The sequence below is a fragment of the Gadus macrocephalus genome, chromosome 16, assembly GCF_031168955.1.
Source record: "Gadus macrocephalus chromosome 16, ASM3116895v1".
Classification (NCBI taxonomy): Eukaryota; Metazoa; Chordata; class Actinopteri; order Gadiformes; family Gadidae; genus Gadus; species Gadus macrocephalus.
In genome coordinates this window covers 14,601,252-14,621,652 of record NC_082397.1, presented here as the reverse complement: position 1 = coordinate 14,621,652, position 20,401 = coordinate 14,601,252, and the positions used below count along the sequence as shown (strand labels likewise).

General features: G+C 43.1%; 3 protein-coding genes and 1 long non-coding RNA gene across 6 annotated transcripts in view; 1 reads left to right on the top strand and 3 right to left on the bottom strand.

Moving 5' to 3' along the window:
- Positions 1 to 29: 29 nt before the first annotated feature.
- rnf26 (ring finger protein 26) lies at positions 30 to 3,121 on the top strand. Its single transcript, XM_060074786.1, has one exon. It carries the CDS (start codon positions 485 to 487, stop codon positions 1,883 to 1,885), a length of 1,401 nt encoding a protein of 466 aa, XP_059930769.1. The 5' UTR covers positions 30 to 484; the 3' UTR covers positions 1,886 to 3,121.
- Positions 3,122 to 6,713: 3,592 nt separating this feature from the next.
- LOC132475011 (uncharacterized) lies at positions 6,714 to 7,736 on the bottom strand. Its single transcript, XR_009529790.1, has 2 exons — positions 7,100 to 7,736; positions 6,714 to 7,012 (listed from the first exon to the last, which is right to left on the bottom strand). It is a non-coding gene; the product is annotated as an uncharacterized LOC132475011 (long non-coding RNA).
- Positions 7,737 to 10,885: 3,149 nt separating this feature from the next.
- Positions 10,886 to 14,251, bottom strand: c1qtnf5 (C1q and TNF related 5). 3 transcript variants are annotated; one of them, XM_060074422.1, is made up of 4 exons: positions 14,129 to 14,251; positions 13,913 to 14,038; positions 11,944 to 12,194; positions 10,886 to 11,549 (listed from the first exon to the last, which is right to left on the bottom strand). In XM_060074422.1, exons 1-4 carry the CDS (start codon positions 14,161 to 14,163, stop codon positions 11,029 to 11,031), a joined length of 933 nt encoding a protein of 310 aa, XP_059930405.1. In that variant the 5' UTR covers positions 14,164 to 14,251; the 3' UTR covers positions 10,886 to 11,028. The 3 variants fall into 3 exon arrangements, with proteins under 3 accessions (XP_059930405.1, XP_059930406.1, XP_059930407.1); XM_060074423.1 differs by having other exon boundaries at positions 11,944 to 12,191; positions 14,129 to 14,250; XM_060074424.1 differs by lacking the exon at positions 14,129 to 14,251 and having other exon boundaries at positions 13,913 to 14,116.
- Positions 14,252 to 15,412: 1,161 nt separating this feature from the next.
- kmt2a (lysine (K)-specific methyltransferase 2A) overlaps positions 15,413 to 20,401 on the bottom strand; it is a 37,769-nt gene continuing 32,780 nt past the window's right edge. Inside the window, 1 exon segment of the mRNA XM_060074413.1 lies at positions 15,413 to 20,226. Within this exon segment, the coding sequence (XP_059930396.1) occupies positions 19,951 to 20,226 (276 nt within the window). The 3' untranslated portion in view covers positions 15,413 to 19,950.

Sequence of the window (20,401 nt, the reverse complement as noted above, 5' to 3'; positions counted from 1 at the left end):
ATCACGCAGTGTTTTCCAGGAAGTGGTGAGGTCAGCTGACCAGCGAATAGTCAAAAGAAGTATGGCGGCTACCCTGAACAGTGGGAAGTTTTCTTGTGATTTTTATGTTTATTGTCGGGATTACGCAAATCTTTTTCGTTGAAAAATTGGCCGCATAAAATGATGTTTGATACCTTTTCGGGAGAGTGGAACAGTTTGACTCACAACCCTGGGATTAAGAGAAACCTGTCGGTCCTTTTTGAACATAAACATCCGCTGTGTAAGTGTGCGTTGAGCGTTCTGCTCCTGGCTGACCAGAACGCAGAAAGATATCTCTGTATTCCCACGTAATTATAAACTACGTTTTTTTTTTCGCTTTGCACGTCTTTGCTTTTTCATACAACAGTATAATGTGAAGAACACCTGTCCAACAAACACTAGACATGGACTGCTTCTAAAGCCCAAGGCAGTCTGGATCTGGTTAGTTGTTTGCAGCGACGATACAATGGCTTTAGTGAACTTTCTTATTTTTCCTTTGATAATTTCCTCTGTAGTAAAATGCTTAGACTTTCTCAGCTTCCTTTTGGACTTGAACTTTGTCATCGTCCACACTGTAGTGCGGTCTGTTTTAGCCGTCGTCACGTTTGTAAACAACCTACCTGTATTATTTTGGAACTTTCTCGTTGGATTTTGGAATTGGATTCTTCTCTGTTTAATATCCATGGCAGAAACTACTTCACTCATCTCCCATGGCACCGTAAACATGGCCGGAAGTTGCCTGCTCGCTCTCGGAGGATTACTAGAGAGCCTGAAGATGGTTGGCTACCTTTCTATGCACGTCTTCCTCCGTGGAAGAGAGTATCTCTACAGGGGTTTGCTGTTTGTTTTGGAATGTTTTGGTATCGCCGCAAGCCTAACGGTCTATTTTGCTAACACGGTTGTCAACTACGTGCTTATTTGCACCCAGAACATGTACTCTGCTCTCATCAGTGTTTGGCACACGGTCTCAAGTCCGCTACAGAAGGTTGTGGAACTCACCCTGACCCTCATCACATTCCTCTATAGCAGCCTCGTCGGGACCTCCACCTTACTATGGACGCCATGCAAACTGGTACTGGACTTTCTGGTCTCACTGACACAGATCTTCATCAGTATCTTTATAATGAACATCTATGGCCTTTTGCTAACCATCACTATCGCCGTAGCTACCACCGTCTACCTTAACCCAGAGCTGGTCCATCAAGTCAGGCGACAGACTGTCCATTATATCAATGCAGTCCCGACCCTGCAAAGACTATCCCTTGCTGCACAGACCCTAACTCGGAGCCTGCAGAGAGTACCCGGACATGTCCCTGGGGCCCTAAGACATGCCCAAAGACTCCTCCGACGCCTGTACCTGCAGGAGAGGTGGCTCTGGAGGCAGCTGTCTCAGCAGGGCAGCTGGCTGAGCCTCACTCTACGAATGCGAGCTTGGAGGAACAACAATAACAACAACAACGACGCCAGAGTGGGTGGCGACGGGGACCCTCGAGAGGAGCAGCGGGACCCGCCGGATGGGAGTGCAGGAGACGCGCCCTACCGGGAGCAACCGGACCAGGAGCAACCAGACCGGGCCTACCCCAGCTCCAGCAAGGTCCGACCCCTGAAGCAGCTCCGGGCTGCGGGTAAAGAGGAGGGCCTCCCAGTCCCGCATGCCAAGAACCTGCTGAGTCTGCTCAAGGAGCAGGAGGAGAGGAAGAAGTGTGTGATCTGCCAGGACTGTAGCAAGACTGTGGTGCTGCTGCCCTGCAGGCACCTCTGCCTGTGCAGGGGCTGCACGGACATCTTGCTTCGGCAGGCCCTCTACCGACAGAACTGCCCGCTGTGTCGACACATGATCCTGAACACGATGGATGTGTACCTCTGAGGGCCCGCAGGCCCCCGGCTGGGGGGGGGGGTTCATCCACCACATACCAATGACCACTCAAACAGTGTGCTTTCTTGTTTTTGACTGTTTACTGATGATTTTGTCGTTGCCTCAAGACCACAGGCCAATACAAGATCCGCAAGCATTTTATGTTGTGTGAATTGTAGAAGAGATATTGGGTTGTGGTCGCAACTGTGTTTATATGCTTATACAAATACTAGACTAACATCTGATGCTTGTGCTCACTTTGCTGTAAGAGCAGCAAAAAGGGTTTCTGACAAAAGCTGCAGGGATGAGCAGTGTGTTGCAGAATGCTATCTATACGAATTCCAATACAATGTCATTTTTGTTGCATAACATTGTATAGTCTGTGAAACAAGTATGCCTTAACGCATTTGAACGAGAAAGAGACAAATCCTTTGCTATGGCTCTGAGACCTATATGTGCCAATGGACACAACTACATTGTACTTTCTTTGCTAAGGACCTAATAACACCTGTTTATAAACTTGAAAGAATCCACTATGAGGAAATGAGCTACTTGTGGTTGCCAAATACAATCTCTAATTTGCTCTTTCTAATTCCAGTCTTCCATCATCTGATAGCTAGTAAAAGGTTAGTCATTGAATAATTATAATGTTTTAAAACATACTTTTTTCTCCTGTTAAGGGACCATACATGTAATTCTGTTGACCATGCTTTACAGGTCTGCTTGCTTAAAAGTATTATTAGAGTCTAATCATTAAAAGAGGTGTCCTGTGCCTTCCTGTCTTATTTGACAAATTATATATTTTTTTGTAATTGGCTATGTGTGACAGAGCGAAAGGATAAATGGACAATATGATGCTTTGTGAAAACACCGAATGCTATGATTAACCCTAACCAAGTAACCACTACTGCTGCCCCTATCCAGCACCACTTTTGTATCGTTCTTTAGACTGCACGGCCATTTTTTGATACGACAACGATAGGATTGAAAGTCCAAATGGACCAATTTGTTGTTGACTAGAGACTTGTATTTCTCTCAGGTATTTCTTAAGACCTTGACCCCATCCCTGCTCACATGATATGACAGTGTCGTCCATTTTCTGTGTTGGAAAGGAGCCCACAGTGAGTTCCTGTGGGCCTGTAGGGAAAACTGACGTGACTATGTGGCATCAACTCATGAATGTATTGTTGTAAAGTGTGTTCGGTCCCGTCTCAGATGATTTGAGTTCATAATAAAAACCATTGTGTAGAGATGGCTATTATTGTATCATCGATTATATAAACAAAATACACTATTCTATATTATAAACTATCTTAACAAAAAATATATTTTTCTTCATATTGCAGGATGCTAGAACTCAGTTAGAATTGCAGGAACCATTTTGCATTCCTTTCAGTTTGGTTTACATCTCTGAATGCTTGGTCCCTTTCTGACTGTCCATATCTGGATATATTTATTTGATACAAGTCCCACATAAACAGGCAATAACACTCCTTCAAACTTGGTAAAAGCTACATATTGTAGAATTTGGTTCTCTTATCGGCCCTGTGACTCTTGAAAATTGTGTGTGTGTATAAACGGCTCCTCCAGTGTTTGTGGTTGATGTTCCCTGTTTCTGAGTCATGGCCTGCAATAGCATGCATCTGAACCTCTGTTTGATCATTTAGTCTTGTGGTGGGAAGAAAGGAAAGATGGGTAATGTCAAGGCAACTGTATGAAGTCGATCTCCCATTCCTGGTCAAGGATATTGGCAGAGACAATCAATTCAGCACTCTGGACAGCACAGTTTTGCCAACTAATGAGTTTCAATCAGTAACACAACGCATATCCTGGCGTCCAACCTAAGACCAATTTGCACTCCATGATGGACATCCATGTGAGCCTCTGTCCTCAGAGAGATGTCAGCCGTGGGTTCAGGGATTGTTTAATGTCTGCTGACACCATGAGGCCACTCTGCAGTGTTTATATGTAAGGGATACATTAGGACCGTGTTAACAGAGAAGAGGAAGTACGATGACAGTGGAAGCCAACAGAGTAAAGATGTTCATACCCATGGGACTCGATCTTTAACCTTTGACCCCAAATCGGTCTCGGTTGGAAGCAGTGTGGGAAAATCACACAAAACTCAAGTCGAGAAACTGATATAGTACTGCCCTTTTTTATTTATTTATCTTATCACCCATTTTTCACTTTGCTTCATGGTAACCTGTCTACTTATTTCCCTCTACAGACCTATCTATCTATCATTGTCATCTCATCGTACTCAGTCACTCAGCTATCCGGTTCTCTGCATTGTTGGACCCCCACCCACCACCCACCACAGTTCTATGACTCATCATTTTCACACAGAAGATTAGATCGGTATTCCCCATTCTGCCTTGTTGCTGTGTGGGAAAGGGGGGGGGGGGGGGAAGAAGTTGGGCGTGGAAAGATGCACTTTGTTTCAGACTGGGTTACTATATGTTTAGATTAATTCTATTTGTAAGGATATGTGGCCATAATTATAACTATATGTTTTTGTAACTACTGTATGTGCATTACTAAGACTGTATTGAACCCCAAGCAGCTGGTCGTCAAAGCGTCAGCTAATGGTGATTAAATAAAAAAAAATACAGGTTGAGAATATCCATACACTCGAGTATGGCGCTTCTCGGTTTCAACCCAGTACCGATGCTCACAACACTTAGATTTGATTTATGGCTTGACTTATGGATCTTTTTAAATTGTGACAAATTAATTGTAATTGAACATAAGACCTGTATTTGAAATAAATCACTGAAAGTCAGACACACAGCCACAGTTAGGGGACCATAAGTTGAATGCCAAGAACAGGCTGTTACCACAGTGACAGCAAGGGAAAGAGATAAGGAGAAATACAGAGGAGGCTTATTGCTACACAATGCTAATTAGGAGGTTGGTCACAATAATCCAGATCATCCAGATAGCCTCCTTTACAAAGACGTGATGTGATCAGTGGTTCAACCGATGATAAGAGCTGGAGAGAGCAGGGGAGCGTGGAGAGAGCTGGGGAGAGCAGAGAGCAGGGGAGCATGGAGAGAGCTGGGGAGAGCAGAGAGCAGGGGAGCATGGAGAGAGCAGGGGAGCATGGAGAGAGCTGGGGAGAGCAGAGAGCAGGGGAGCATGGAGAGAGCAGGGGAGCGTGGAGAGAGCTGGGGAGAGCAGAGAGCAGGGGAGTGTTGGGAGAGCGGAGAGCAGATAGCTGGGGCAGAGAGCGGCGAGCTGGGACAGAGAGCAGAGAGCTGGGGCAGAGAGCAGATAGCTGGGGCAGAGAGCGGCGAGCTGGGACAGAGAGCTGAGCGCTTGGGCAGAGCAGAGAGCTGGGGGAGAGAGCAGAGAGCTGGGACAGAGAGCAGAGAGCTGGGGGAGAGAGCAGAGAGCTGGGACAGAGCAGAGAGCTGGGACAGAGCTTGGGCAGAGAGCTGAGCACTTGGGCAGAGAGCAGAGAGCTGGGGCAGAGAGCAGAGAGAGTGGAAAGCTGGGGCAGGGGGCGGAGAGCAGAGAGCTCGGGAGAGTGGAGAGCAGAGAGCTCGGGAGAAGAGGGGAGGGATGGAGGATAGAGGCATGATAGCCATCAGGTCAGAGGGCACCTTAATAGCCCCCCGGTTGTTGACCTTCACACAGAGAGGAGGTAGTTAATCCATGAAATGGGCTACTGTTCAAGCCCCCCCCATCCACCCATCCACCCATCCATCTATCCCCCAAAAGTAGGCCTATCATCTATGGAATGTGACAGTTGTGTACCACGATATCAATGGCCAAACGTAGTTGCAACACACACACACACACACACACACTTGTGTCCGCAAACACGCGCATGTATAGGCTACACCGTATAGGGGTATAATTGAAAAGTGCATAACAATTATAGCCACAGGGCCAAATCATTAATAATAAACCGCTGATATGCATATTTCCCAGAAGCAATCATTGCATTGACATGACCACAAACTACCATTTGTGATATATTGTGCTCTGATATATAATAAAACCATGATGAGGATGAGTTGTGGGGTTAGCCATACCCTCAATCATACTTTTGTTTCGTGGGACCGGGGAGAGTGGCCCATTCTCGACCGATGGGCCACTCCTAGCCCCAGCCCTGGTCCGAGTGCACCTCTTACAGGCTTACGTAAACCAGTGCACGATATTCCGCAATTAGTTTTCTTACCCACTATGAAGTGATGTGACTGACCATAACAATTTGAATCCTCTTCAAATAGTGACAAAACAGTTCATCCTTAGTCTGTCAAGCATAAGCATATAAACACCTGTTGGTAGTAATCTACTGTCCTATTAAATTAAAGGGATCTCTGACAAGCGGCTGGATTCAATTATCTTCCCAAATTATCTGAAAAGTAAATGGCTCTGCTAGAGTGTGAGGCTTTACAGGATGTTTTTTTTTTCAGAATATGTTCTTCAGCCATAATCATAGGATCCCTATAACCAGTGGCGAAGCTAGACCTCTTTTGGGTGGCCTCAAGCCCACCCAAAACTTGCCTTAGCCCACCCTATCGGTTCGTCCTCAAATCTCATATTCAACCTTTTTTTTTTTACACAAGCATGAGAGAATGGATGTTGTACACTAATAAACCTTCCTGCAGGAATCTCTAACCTCTGATTTGTGGGTGGGAGACTCCTGTTTGACAAAACCAAAAATGCAGCACGAGCGCACCTAACATAGTTTCTGCTGTTTTGTCAAAAAGGCTAGCTAGTCTTTATCAGAAAATCCACTATTTCCAGCTGTGTAATAACATGACCAGGTAATAATAATATTCATTTTAAAACCTTGACATAATCTGTCAGATGTTTTAAATGACAGTTGACCACAAGGCGATTCTATGTATGCCTCTTCTTGAATTGCTTCATGGTTTAGTCGGCAGAGGCTTGTAATGCTGCGTAGCATGATAAGCATGATAAGGTGCAAGGAGCAGAAAAAGTTGACATGGGTGCTAATTTTCAGTAAAAAAAAAACACTGGCATTATTTTATCAGCTGAGGGCATGTTCATTGCCAGAACAACTGAGCTAATCAACAAGTACCACATGTTCTAATACTATGAGACTCATGGAAACGCCCTCAGCTGATAAAAGGTGTCGGGGGGCGCGAGCGGCAGACGGGACTTAGTGTCTTATCTATTTATTTATTTTAATAAGTTACTTATTTTATTTTAAATAAACATAATACCAAGGGTCAGAAGTTTTACAACAATTTTGATCTTACAGAGTCATGACAGAGGGACTTGGTGTCTTTATTCATGCTTGAAAGATGAACATATTTTTTTTTTTTTGAAAGGGAATAAGCTGATGAAGCTGACAAGTGACCAATGTTTACTGTTTAAAAATATTTTAAATTAAATGCAAACCCCAGTGAATCATTTGCTCTTGTTTCTCTGTTTTGAGATTCACACAGACTTAGCAGTCTTGTTTAAATGTTACAAATTGAGTTAATAAACTGAAGTTGGAAATAGTTTTAAGTTGTTGCAGATGTTATCTCCGCTAATTTTATTAATCTAAATAAATAAATATTAGCAGGTTCTCAATAGCAGGCTATTTCAATTCAGGGAGGGCACCTAGGGAGGGAATGACAGTAAGTTATTGAGAATCACTGTTCTAGAACATGTTGTAGGCCTACTTGTTGATTAGCTCACGTTGTTATGGCAATGAAAATGCCCTCAGCTGATAAAATAATGCCAGCTTTTTGTTTTTTACTGAAAATTAGCACCCTTTTTTTTTGCATCAGAACAAGATTTTTTTGCATCAGAAGATTTATAAAAATGTATTGGTCCCTGAAAGGGGGACAAGATAGTTTAGTGCTCCCGAAATAGTGGTCTGTTAATCATAGTATTATGCCGCTTTTCCACCGCACATGTAGCTCGACTCGACACGACTCGACACGGTAGCAGCACGGGTCCTTTTCCACCGCAAATAGTACCTCCTGGACGTGGGCGCGGTCGGCTGCGCGAAAGGGCTGTGACGTATTTTTGTACGCGACGCAAACAACACCTACATAATAATAATAATAATAATACATTTAATTTAGAGGCGCCTTTCAAGACACCCAAGGTCACCTTACAGAGCATATAGTCATCATTCAAAACTATGTAAAACAGACTAGGAATAAAAGGAAAACAGAGGTTAAACATGAATAATAATAATAATAATAATAATAATAATAATAATTAATAACACTCAAAGACGCCTAAAGTGAAGGGGGGACCTCACTAACCACCACCTACGCAACCCACACATGGACAGAACCCACATAACAACAATGGAGGACATCGATGGGATGGTATTCGTGTTCGTATTATTAGCTGGCATGTTGAAGAAGTTGAAGAAGTGGAATATGTTGGCTGCGGCGCTGCTATGGCTGTTACCAGCATGGTTGCCATGTCGCTCTCGTGACTTCGTCACACTCTCTGGCCAATCAGTGGCTGGCCGTCTGCCGACGTCACCTTTTAGCATCGGCTCAGCTCGCTTGGAACCTAGAGCAAGGCGGTACTAGAAAAAGCAGCCACTTCAGGTACCAGATACCATGTTTTCGCAGTGGAAACGCAAAAAATGCGAGCTGAGTCGAGTCGTGTCGAGCTGGTACCATGCAGTGGAAAAGCGGCATTAGGCTAGTACATGTTGTACTTGTTGATTTTTTTGCATAAACATACATTAATAAAAATGTATGTTGATACAATTTATAAAATTGTATTGGTCCATGAAACTAAGGTGACATCATTTAGTGCTCCCGAAATAGTGGTATGTTTCTCATATTATTGATCTAGTACATGTTGTACCAATGTGTTTCAGTAACTGTGTAAATAAAAAAAAGGGAAAATATGGTCATTTTTGAGTGAAACTTACACAAAGGAAATGTAATATACCTCAAATTTGTTTGTACAGTTCACAGCCATGGATTATTCCTTCATCCAAACGGTCTTTTTCCTTTCATCACTTTAGTGGTTCAGAACTGCATTTTTTAGCTGACATTGCCAGCTATTGGCTGAGACATACAACAGCATAGTAATTAAGATAGATATAAAGGTTGTGGAATAAAAAAAATTTGAACAGGACTTTATTTACTTCATAGACCCCTGTGGCTTCCTGGTGTTCAGCCCCCCCAAAAGTCAGAACCTGGGATCACACTCGAGGCCCTCTTACCCGGGAGAGTCGATGAAGAGGCTGTCAACCAGTGGTACTTTGGCGCCCTCTAGCGGAGCTGTACGTAAACACAGAGCTTCCAATCCCACATTGTGGTTTTGCTACCTCCTGACTATAAAGTCGAAATGTCTCTGAAGAAAGGTCACTTGCCTTGATTTAACCAAAACGAATGAGGATGATTTAATGTTAATGAACAAGATATTTGGCCTCCATTACCCAGACAGACGCCAACGAGCTGTTATGTCTAGAGTGATTTCACTGTCGGCTCGGTCCGTTCTCCCACTACCCTCACAGTTCCTGAACTAATGGAAAAGCCGAACGATGCCCAGGCATAGTCGATTTACTTCTTTCCATCTGCTCTTATGTCCTAGGTAAACAATTTTTTATTTATAGCTTTTAGTTTGAGGGAATAATATAGTAGGAAAAAAACAATTCCATATGTGTGAGATATTTAACAGCCAGATGTCAGTCTATGCCTCATTTTGTAACTTGAAGAGTAACCGAGCACTGAGTCACCATTCCTCTTGCATTAATGTCATCACCGAAATGAAAAAGGAATAGAGAGAAAACCATCTTGGTGAGCTGTTGAGTCCGATGCACGAGCTGTGAGAAGCATCCGATAGAAACATATCAGACAGACCGATAAAAAGACGAACAGAAACAGCATTTGCTCAATCCAAATCTTCTTTTGATAGGCTACTCATTTGCCCAGATCTCTTTTTTACAACCCACATGTTTTGCTGTCCGCTGACATCCATAATAATTATATCAATCACGTTGTTGTTAGATGTCACTCAACTAAAACGAAAGTTAAACAATAAGTAGGCATACATATTAAGATGGCTACCATGTCGTGGTCTGTTCGAAGCTCCACGTGGTGCACCGGTCCATTGATAAGACTTGAGTCACTATCAACTACTCTGGAGAAGCTTTGGGGCGGTTGCTAAATGGATCCAAACATTTTTTATTCCATTAAGTCAAGGTTAAATGCACCATTTTAGCTTCTTCGAAGTAAGGATATTTTAGCAATGTCACCCATCTCTTTAATGTTAATATAAAAACGATATCTTGATTGGGGGTGATTTAAGAGCTACGTTTTGAGGTGGTTTACCTTTCGTCCCTGAATCGTCACACCACTATAGCGCCTTGAGGGAAATGGTAAATAACCTTATTCCTCCAAAAAGTCGGTATGTTCCTTTAAAGGCATGTACCTTTAAATGCATGTAGGCCTACCTTTTAAAATGTATAGGTAGGCCTACATGCATTTAAAGTTTAAATGCGTGTTGATTTAAATGCAGTTTGCTTTAAATGCATGTGCCAAAGCCTACAAGTGGTCTCGCCTCCCAGTAAAACATTGTGAGTCTCTGTACGTTTTCAACTCTCATTTACAGCTTTAAAGCTATCGCTCAAGCGTTTTATCGCTCCTATCGCTTTAATCGCTCATGTCTAATAGAAAGTGAATGGGCGTTTATGGCTCAAAACGCTTTACAGCTTTTGGTGTGAACGCACAGTAGAAAGTGAATGGGCGTTTATCGCTCAAAACGCTTTACAGCTGTGAACGCACAGTAAGGACATTTGAAAAACCACATTCAAGTTCGGCCGAACACGAGGTTATTTTACGAAGAACATTGGCCAAAACGCTACTAAACAACTAATGCATATTAAGTTTCTACTTTATTAAAAGTATAACTTTGTTATATCATAAATGACGAGTCCTTGGCTGAATGCCACTGCCAAACTCAATCAGTTCAACAATCAGTAGTGCCTTTCAAATGATGCAGGGAACATCACTTCTCAATCAGAGCACCTGATCAGACCTTATCTGTCCCGAGTCCTTCAAGCAACATTGACCTTTTTATTATTATTACCAAATACCAGCTCTGATCATTCAAACCAACAAATAAAAAAGGCCTCCAAAAGGGTTGGTTGTGTTGGGACTGTTCTAGGAGAAACAAGGTGAGTGGAAATAGAATGGAATGGAATTTTACGCGAATACAGCCGAGTTCTTCCAGTCAGAGTAGACCAGGAAGCCTGTGAACGTGCTGTCGGTCTTGCTGCTGGAGTAGAAGCCGCTGTATTCCCCCAACGCCATCTGGACCCAAACCTGGTCGCCAGGAATCAGGTGGAGCATCGTGCCGCCCGACAGTGAGGCCGGTTTGGGCCAGTTGCCATAAAACTGAAAGTAGGACGCCATGGTGTGGCCATTTTTTATCAGGTCAAACTGCAGGCTGGCGCGGTACACCGTGGCGTGGACCGCAAAGTAGTAGACCCCGGGGATCTTACAGGTGAAGCGGCCCGTCTCTCGGTTGAAGTCGCCCTGCTCGTTGAGCGTGACCTTGTCGAAGCGCACCGCGTCGCCCACCGTGAGCGGCGTGGCCACCGTCTCGGAGAGTTTGGCGGTGAAGGCGGATTTGGGAGCGACGGCGCACTCTCCTTCCTTCCCCCGCTCCCCCTTTTCCCCACGGTCTCCGTTGTCTCCGGTGATACCCCTCATTCCCAGCTCCCCTGGAGGTCAGGGGAGAGCACGTGATGATAGTGCATGTTAATGGCTTCAATTACGACCTACGCGGTTTCTGTATTCTTTTTAAAGGTGACGTATCATACCACCAGGTGTGAGTGTGATTAGCCATTACAAGCCGTTTTGAAAATCGGCCTCTTCTGACATCACAAGTGGGCGTGTCCACCTAGATGTGTGTTGGATAGATCAGTCTACCAGCATACCCAGTGGACTGCAGCAAACGTTGCTCATCTATCCGTCATACGTCTAGGTGGACACGCCCACTTGTGATGTCAGAAGAGGGAGATTTTCAAAACGGATTGCAACGGCTAATCGCACTCACACCTGGCGGCTTAATATATCACCTTTAATAACACAGATGATACTGAACACATGGCTCACCTTGCTGTCCCCTGTCTCCCTTCTCTCCCTTCTCCGCCGGGGCGGCGTCCCTCCCATCCCGACCGTCTCTCCCCGGGTGGCCCGGGGTCCCATGGACCCCTGAGGAGCCCGGTATACCAGGGTGTCCCGTGCACAGGCTGGGGGGGATCTTGTTGTCCTCCAGGAGGTCCGAGAGGCTCACCTGCAGGCCACAGACGAGGTTGAGCAGGAGCAGCGCCAGCAGCCTGGGGGAGGTCATCGCAGTGATCCTGCTGAGCAAAGACATAAGACGACACATTAAACAACCAACGTTCACAATGGGATGTTTAGGGAAGCAACTGTGGACAGACATCTTTCACAGGGAGCTTTTTAGATGCTGTTTAGATCTGATCGGATGGAGGTTACATGTTTATATATTTTGATCGATAATAGAATTATAATTATAAACGTGTTTTTTTTCTTGAATAATTTAAATCTTATACTTTGCAAGGATGAAGTATGTGGAAAACCTAAGAAGTGCTCTACTCCATTTATAGCTTTATCTCATCTCGGATTCTTTTTATATTAAAGTCAAACCCACCCCTCTGGGGGAATTCTTACATCAGGTTTCTGAAGGTCTCATATTAGTTAATACAGGTGCACTTTTTGCATAATTTTCCCTAACCAAGAGTCATGTTAATGAGGAAGGTATTCCTCATAGAATGAAATGCAAGATGGGAGATCTTCACTTAGAAAGTACAAATATGTTTTGAGAAAGGCAGTATATTGAATTGCTTGAATAAATTGCCCTGGCATGAAATAAAATACATTGAGAAAATGATCGACAATATAAAAAGAGCATGAAAATAGAATGCAATACAACATAACATTCTCGGCCAGTAGCACAAAATACCAAACATTTTCTTTTTATTATCACTATAACATTTAGCACATACACTTTCCTCAAGCATTCAGTCAACACTGGAGCAAATGCAACACTTCTAAGTGCTGCACGACCAAGTAAAAACCACTTGATGGAGTGCAGAGTAGCTAAAGGAATCAGAAGACAGCCTAAGTAGTGTGTCTTGTCACAAACTAGCCAAAGTTTATGGTTACAACCAGTATTCAATACGAAATCTTCTGTCTGCGTGGGCGGGCTGGCCAAGGAGCAGGACAGTCAGTTGCCATTACAGGGGCCAGGAAATATATATAATATAAATATCTGGAGTTGACTAAAACAGTCGTTATGGACATTTGAAAACTACACATCACACTCTCCGTCCATATTTAAACATATCCAAAAGATCTGTCCAGAAGAAAATTTATTAAGTAGCAAAAGGCTGTTTTGGCCCTAACTTCCAGGAGAGAAGAGGGGGAAGGGGTGGCTGTCTGAACGCTGTGTCAGCGTTCCAGGAAGACAGCTGTCTGCTCCCACTCCTTTGTTTCCCCATGAGGTTCATACACTCTCACTCTTTCATATTTTTAATTAGAGAGCAGAGCAGGACCCCATGTTCAACACTGCACCATGGGCATGTTTATCCTACTGCTCAACTTAATGTTAGTGTGACTGTTATACAAACACATTAATACTGACTATTTCAACACTAGGTCCCGTTTGTTTAATGATATACATAACCAGAGATATTACTAGAATTACTCCAAGTCCAAAGTTGGGATCTGATGCAAAGTTTATTGTATCCATATCCAAACCTTTTTCATTGTATTCGTTTTTATAAAAAACAACTATTTAATAGTTCACAGGCTCTACTCTACTATAACATCATCCCATTTTCTTTTCTCCTAAAAATTTGTCGTTCCATCCCCCTATAATTAATCCACCATTAGGATATATATACATGACTAGCACCCACAACTGGAGAAACAAGTGTTATCAGACTTGGCTCATCTTCTGGTGTGGAATGCCCTCCACCCACAGACACTGTTAGCGTTTTACCATCTCGGTGGCTCCGTTCAACAAAAATATAAATAAAATCATGAAAAAGCAACTTACCAGATGGTGCGAGTGAAGCCGTTGTAGCGAAGCTGCCCTTCACGTCTGTGTGGATCAGAGACGAGCAAGCCGAGGTCCTTCCTACCATGAAGTGCAGCTAGGAAAAAGTGAGAAGGGCAAGGAACTCTGGAAAAGAAACGGCAGTGAAATCCAATTAGAAACAGAATAGCAGGAGTGATTTAGTGAGGGTGGAGAACAGGGAATGTGAGAGCCTACTGTAGGAAGAATTTCCTGTGCTCTTCAGCCAGCATTAATAATGGAGTGTACTGGAATGCACTTTATGTAAACAGTTAGCCTGGGGAAAACATATTTGGGAAGTTACAACAGTAAGAAGTAATAGATGTTTTTGGAGAATATGTGCATGATTGCATCAGATGCCGGTGGAATTTAGTTAATCACAGCCCCAGGGAACAGGGCTGTGGTCAGTAATTATGTCACCACTACAAACAACTGAGGTTTAATCTGCCTGGCTGGCTCTCTATTACACAAAGCCATACTGTCAGAAGAGAAAGGGATCATGAGATGTCAATATACTAAGCAGACACAAAGATGGGTTTCAACACACAGACACACATTTACCGTGTGTGGTTGTGCTGAGCTGAAGCTCAACTCAATGGTTGTCAAACATAATGTGCATTTATCAAAAAGAGGAACTTTGTTTCTGTCTACTTATACCAGATGGTTTTTACACAGATTGGTAAATGTGTGTGTGTGTTTAAGTATTTATATACACGTGTGCATGCATGTATGCATGTGTGTGTGTATTTATGGATGTATGTATGCATGTATTTGAAGCGTTCATGCACATTCCCACGACACACATTAACCTTCCATATGGCTTGGATTTACTGGACTCCCAGTCCCCTTTTAGCAGCCTTAAAACCACTTATTCTGTATGGGATACACTGACCAGGTGAGGCTTTGGTTGGGGGGGGAGGAGTGTCAATGTCCTTTGAAATGAGGCCCTTGGTTTTCATTAGCTGTGAGCTGTTCTGCCATAAGGTTGGCCATGCAGAGACTTCACAGGACTCCTGTGGAGCCAGGCGGCAATAATTGAAATGAGTTGAAATGAGGCAGTGAGACATGTTTTCAGTTAGTAGCACCGGCATCAGCACTTTGCAGGCTTGTTCTGTAATTGGCTGGTCTCATCTATAAAACACTGAGAAGAGTAACTGTAAATTTAAAATTTTTTGTCCTCCGTTCAGAAAGAGTCTCTTGCTTAACATTGGTCAGTAAAAGAAAAAAAACAATACCCAAGCCTTTATTAGCGTTGGTTTGTTTCATTACCACTGGGCATATACATAAGCTTTTTACTGGCCTTAAATCACACATCCTGTGATGTGAAAAACTAGAATGCATTTGTGAACATGATCCTGATGGTGTGTTGAAAGATGAACATATCCCTTTGAAGTTTAGATCTAGAATGCAAAATTAAGTGGACACAATTCCTTTCGTGGAAAATATTTTGAAAAGAAACATATAAATCAGACTAGTCAGGGGTAAAGAGTAAAGGACACATGTTTATTATTTAAACTATCACTTAAATAAAAAAGTGCATAGAAAATAAACATGATTAGAAACTTTTCTTTTTACATGTATTTACAACTTTGCTTCCTAATTTTACATTCAACCCTATTTGTGGTTTTAGTTTTTTTTTTTACTGTTGTAATTTCCTTCATTTCTGTGATGAGTATTGAGAGAACACTGATAAACAAGACCGTCATATTATTATTATTATTATTATGAGCAGGAGGAAGTTGATAAGACAAAGGTATATTCAAGGCATTAAAAACAAGCCTGTGTATCATCCAATATTCACTTCCTGTGTGACACCAAATTACCTCCTAGGCTGACAAGTTAAAATACAAACAAATGTTTAGTACTCGCCCAACTGCTCCAAAATGTCGATTGCAAAAATAACAATTTTGGCTCGTTGACCGTTGCTCAAAATAAATAACGTAAGTGTATTTTTTTAACCAACATTATCATCTTGGTATTATCATATATATATGTATATATATATAAAATATATATATAAAAATAGTACATGATAAGTACAACCAAAGCTTCAGAGGAAGGAGTCAGCAAGGGAGACACAAAGGGTTTTCCAAAATGAAGCAACATTTTGGTTGGGATTTCATACGTTTACTGGTCGGTCTCCACTAACCAGACTCCATTTATACACATCAAGTAAGCAGTTTCAAAATCCCTGTTAAAAATAAAATGTACAATAAAAAGACAAAAAAAAAAAAAAAAGAACTGTCACTACAACAATCAGAAAACAAACATGGTTGACCTCAAGAAGTACACAACCACATTAACAGTTACATTTCTCATCACATAAATATTGTTCCTTTCCGGAAAAATAAAAAGCAAAGTAAGAAATTTAATCCGCAAAGCCCCTTTTTCATGTTGAAGGTGCATTCACAGACACAGGAGAATTGGTACTGATATCACTATACAAGATTGACGACTGTTAGTCTCATTCAGGTATACTGTAACACAAAAACCATTATAGAGTACATTGAAACATTGCTAATAACCATAAATCTGATGATTTGCTACTGTAACTAAGTTTGTCTGTCCATTCCATATATTGTATAGATACTAAAGCACAAGAAATTACTATGCATGATTTTGTATATTATCATTGTTATATATAGTATAATTACAGATGATGTGGGTGAAGAGCCACTGGTGTGGCGTGGTAAAATGAAGACAAGGATGCAACAGAGGCTGTTGACTTACTGTATAGCTGCTTATTAAGGAACACGGAAACAGATGCTATAGTTGCTAGTTATTATTTACTGGTTTACTGGTCAAGCGTTTGAAGCGGAGACCCAAGGACAGACAGAGCCCTTAGCATTAGCAACCCCCTCACCGCAAATACACGTATGAATGACCATATTCCCTCATTCAGTAAAAACCGGTTGGTACGAGTAGGTAGAAATGCCGTCGTGATGTACCTGTCATGTCAGTACATCCCCAGTGGTTAAATTAAACAAACAAAACGTAAACCATCGCCGCCTCCCCGCTACGGGTTCATGTCATAGCTTCCCAGACCGCCATGTTTCACAGATAACACAACGTCTCTCTCCGTGGAACAAATGGAGCCCACAGAAGGGATCGCCACAACTCAGATGTTGCTCAGGAGGATAATACATTCAGGTTTTTGTTTTTTTGTTGTATCTTAGCAGCAGAACCCAGCAAGCACAATGCTGATGCAGAAACATGATTCACACCACCCGGTGAGAGTTGATGTTGACTGCTCCTGGCCGGTGGGGGACCACAGCCTGACTGATATGCACTGCACGGCTGCTAGACGTACACCGCGGCCCCTGCCTTAGCTGGGTGGGGAGTGGGAGTCAAGTGCACTTCGCTAGGGGCCTGAATGCCACGTTCACAGGCCCCGTCAAGACCTATCCCACATTAAGTTTTTCCTCTTTGCTAGGGGGGGCCTACGGCTGGGGTTGAAAAAAAACAGCTTGGTCTTAAGCGGGAGGGATGAGAAGTATCGTCCTATGTGTAATTCAGTGCCTCGATCATAACAAACGTGCAGAGGTGGAGCCCTCAGAAATGACCGTTATAGTTTTGACTTTCTACGTGAAACGCTCCGCTTCTGCTGCAAGTGTAACTGTTCTGTCCGTAATGTTTCTATGAGGGGACGCTCAGGAGGGAGGGGGCTGGCTGAACTCCAGTAATGGTCTGCGGTCAACCAGGTAAATATGCAAATCCAACGGGGAACAATCACTGGCCGCGTTGGCATGTTGGCTCCAGGATAGCAAAATAAAAATAAATCAGCAGCCGAGTAACAATAGGTTTAGTTTATCCAGCGAAACATGAAGAAAAAAAAAAAATACCCTTTAAACAACTAAGGCAAAACACAAATTACTGATTTCACTTGTACATGCACTGTGCAAAGTGGTTTGAATTGGCTGGAGATATGACTTATGCTTTTCTTTATTTGCGTTGCATCAATAACATGAAGGCACCTCTTCATTATAAACTGGGCCTGCAGACGGGACCACAATCTATAGGAAACCGTTGAGTTGTGAACAGATGTGGATCTGACCAGTGTAGCCTATCCAGCCAGGGAAAAGCATTATTGTTTTTAGGTTGGTCTTGTTGTCAGAGCGTAACGCTGGGTGTTGACATTAAGGCGGGAGAGAGGAGATATTCACCTATTTAATACGGACCAATAATTTAAAGTCTCCCTCTCGAGTGCATATTAACAGAACTGCCCTCTACAATTGGAACATAGAGAATTAGAATAGAAAAGAATAAAACACAGCCCCGACCGAAATGGCCTTGGATAGAGAGCTACTGGTGGACTGCACTCAACGGAACCAAGCCACAGACCAACGGCAGTCTTTGGAATTAAAGACAACATTCAGGCTACAACTTAAACAATCAAAATAATTAAAATCAATTTGGGAAAGAAAAAGAAAACAAGAACACAACTTCGAAAAGGCAGCAGAATACAAAACGTAGAGACCAAGCATTAGTGTTTGTAAACCTCTATTTCCTACAAAAATGGCAATAAAATAAATACAATCTCTTAAAAAATATAAATACCATCATTAAGTGCTATTCACTAGTGAGTGCTTTTTTAGTCTTTTTCTGTAGAAAAATATACATTATTTACATTTCTTTTTAAAAGCAAGCATGATATTTCCCTGTCCATAATTAAGAAAGACAGATAACAAACAAGAAATTTAAAAGACTTAATACCATACAAATAAAAAAAGTTTTTAAAGTTTATAACAATTGGCTAAAAAGAAGGGAAAAATACCTCGATGGGAATTCAATTCAAGGGGCTGATGTTTGGTTTCTCTCTGCTGCTGTAATTTGGAACGTCATTAGAAATCCAAAATAACCTTAACTTCCAAAGACTTGAGCTTAATAGCGACAGCACACTTGAACCTGCAGTACTACGTCTAACAATACCTGGCGACGGCCCCAGCGGGGAGACCGACTAGACCCATAACGGGACCCCTTTGAGCACAACTCTAAGGTTCCCTAGTCCCTTGGCAGTCAGTCCACCAGTATCTCCAGCTGCCTAGCTTCCTCAAGGCCAGAAGCTTCCAAACATTAAGACCAGCTCTACCTAGCTACCTAGTCCTAGTACGACTAACAAACTCTGGCTGAAATACACTGGTAAGTTATTCTTAAGCAAACAAAACAAAAACAAAGAAACTGAACTAACACTTTTTTCTTCAGAGGTGCCTCCTTTACCTCAGTTTCTTCCTATGACCATTGCCCCTCTGCTATTGCAACCTGTACATGCAGGCTTCCCAAGACATGCTCCTGGGCATCCTGCTATTTACAGACTTTTCCTCCAGACCAGAGTCTGGGTGGGTATGGGATTGGTGACACATCCCCACAGCTCTGAAGGCTTCAGGACACACACACACACACACACACACACACACACACACACACACACACACACACACACACACACACACACACACACACACACACACACACACACACACACACACACACACACACACACACACACACACACACACAGACACACACACACACACACACACAGAGACAGAGTCTGAATATTCCTTTCCAAGTCCCTAAGGCCCTTCAACAATTGCACTTTGGTGTAAAATCGATCCTTTCCGTTCACGGTTTGTTGTTTGACTTTCTATTGGAACCTCTAAGCTCTCCAGCATTGGGGTTCAAAGTAAGGTTATCCTATCTGATGAGGCCCAACCTTTCTGGTGAAATTAAGAACTGGCCAAATTAGCAAAGGAAAGAAATGGGGCTATTGTTATAAATTCCACTACAGAGAAAAGTTGAGATTTTCAATGATGTCAAGTTAATCATAAAGGAGGCACAATCATTGTCGTCTTGCTCATATCCAACAGCCCCTTCAACCAACGGCAAGAGTCATCAGGAACAAACTCCTTCCTCCACTTCTGGCGGCACACTCCTCTCTGGAGCCAGTGCTGCTGCTCGGGTCCTTAACAGCCGGGGCCCTTACTGAAGCCGGGCCGGGCGCCAAATCATCATCATCATCATCAGTTGAGGAACCTGCGACACCTCTTGGCGCCGCAGTTGCAGGGCAGCTTGCTGCCGGCGTCCTCCACGGGGAACTTGTAGTCGTAGGTGAGCTCCTCGCCGGGGCGGACGCGGCGCGAGGCCAGGATGACGATGTGCTTCCTGCCGTCCACGGCGACCACGCGCGAGTGGCAGTTGGGCTCACAGGCGTGGTTGATGAAGCGAGCGGCGTTGCCGTGCACCGTGGCGTCCACCACCTCGTGGTCGTCGATGCGGAACATGTAGCAGCCCATGCCCTGCAGCGGGAGGAATAACAAACGCTAAGTAGGTTGTTCGATGTGAAGGTTGCTGTGCTTAACATGCTTTTCAAAGCCCCAAGCCCGCCATGTGCAAATTTGGGTATATATTTGTAGCGGGAACCTACAAAATGTTTGGAATCCTATTGTAAGGGGGAGAAAAGCAAACAAAAGG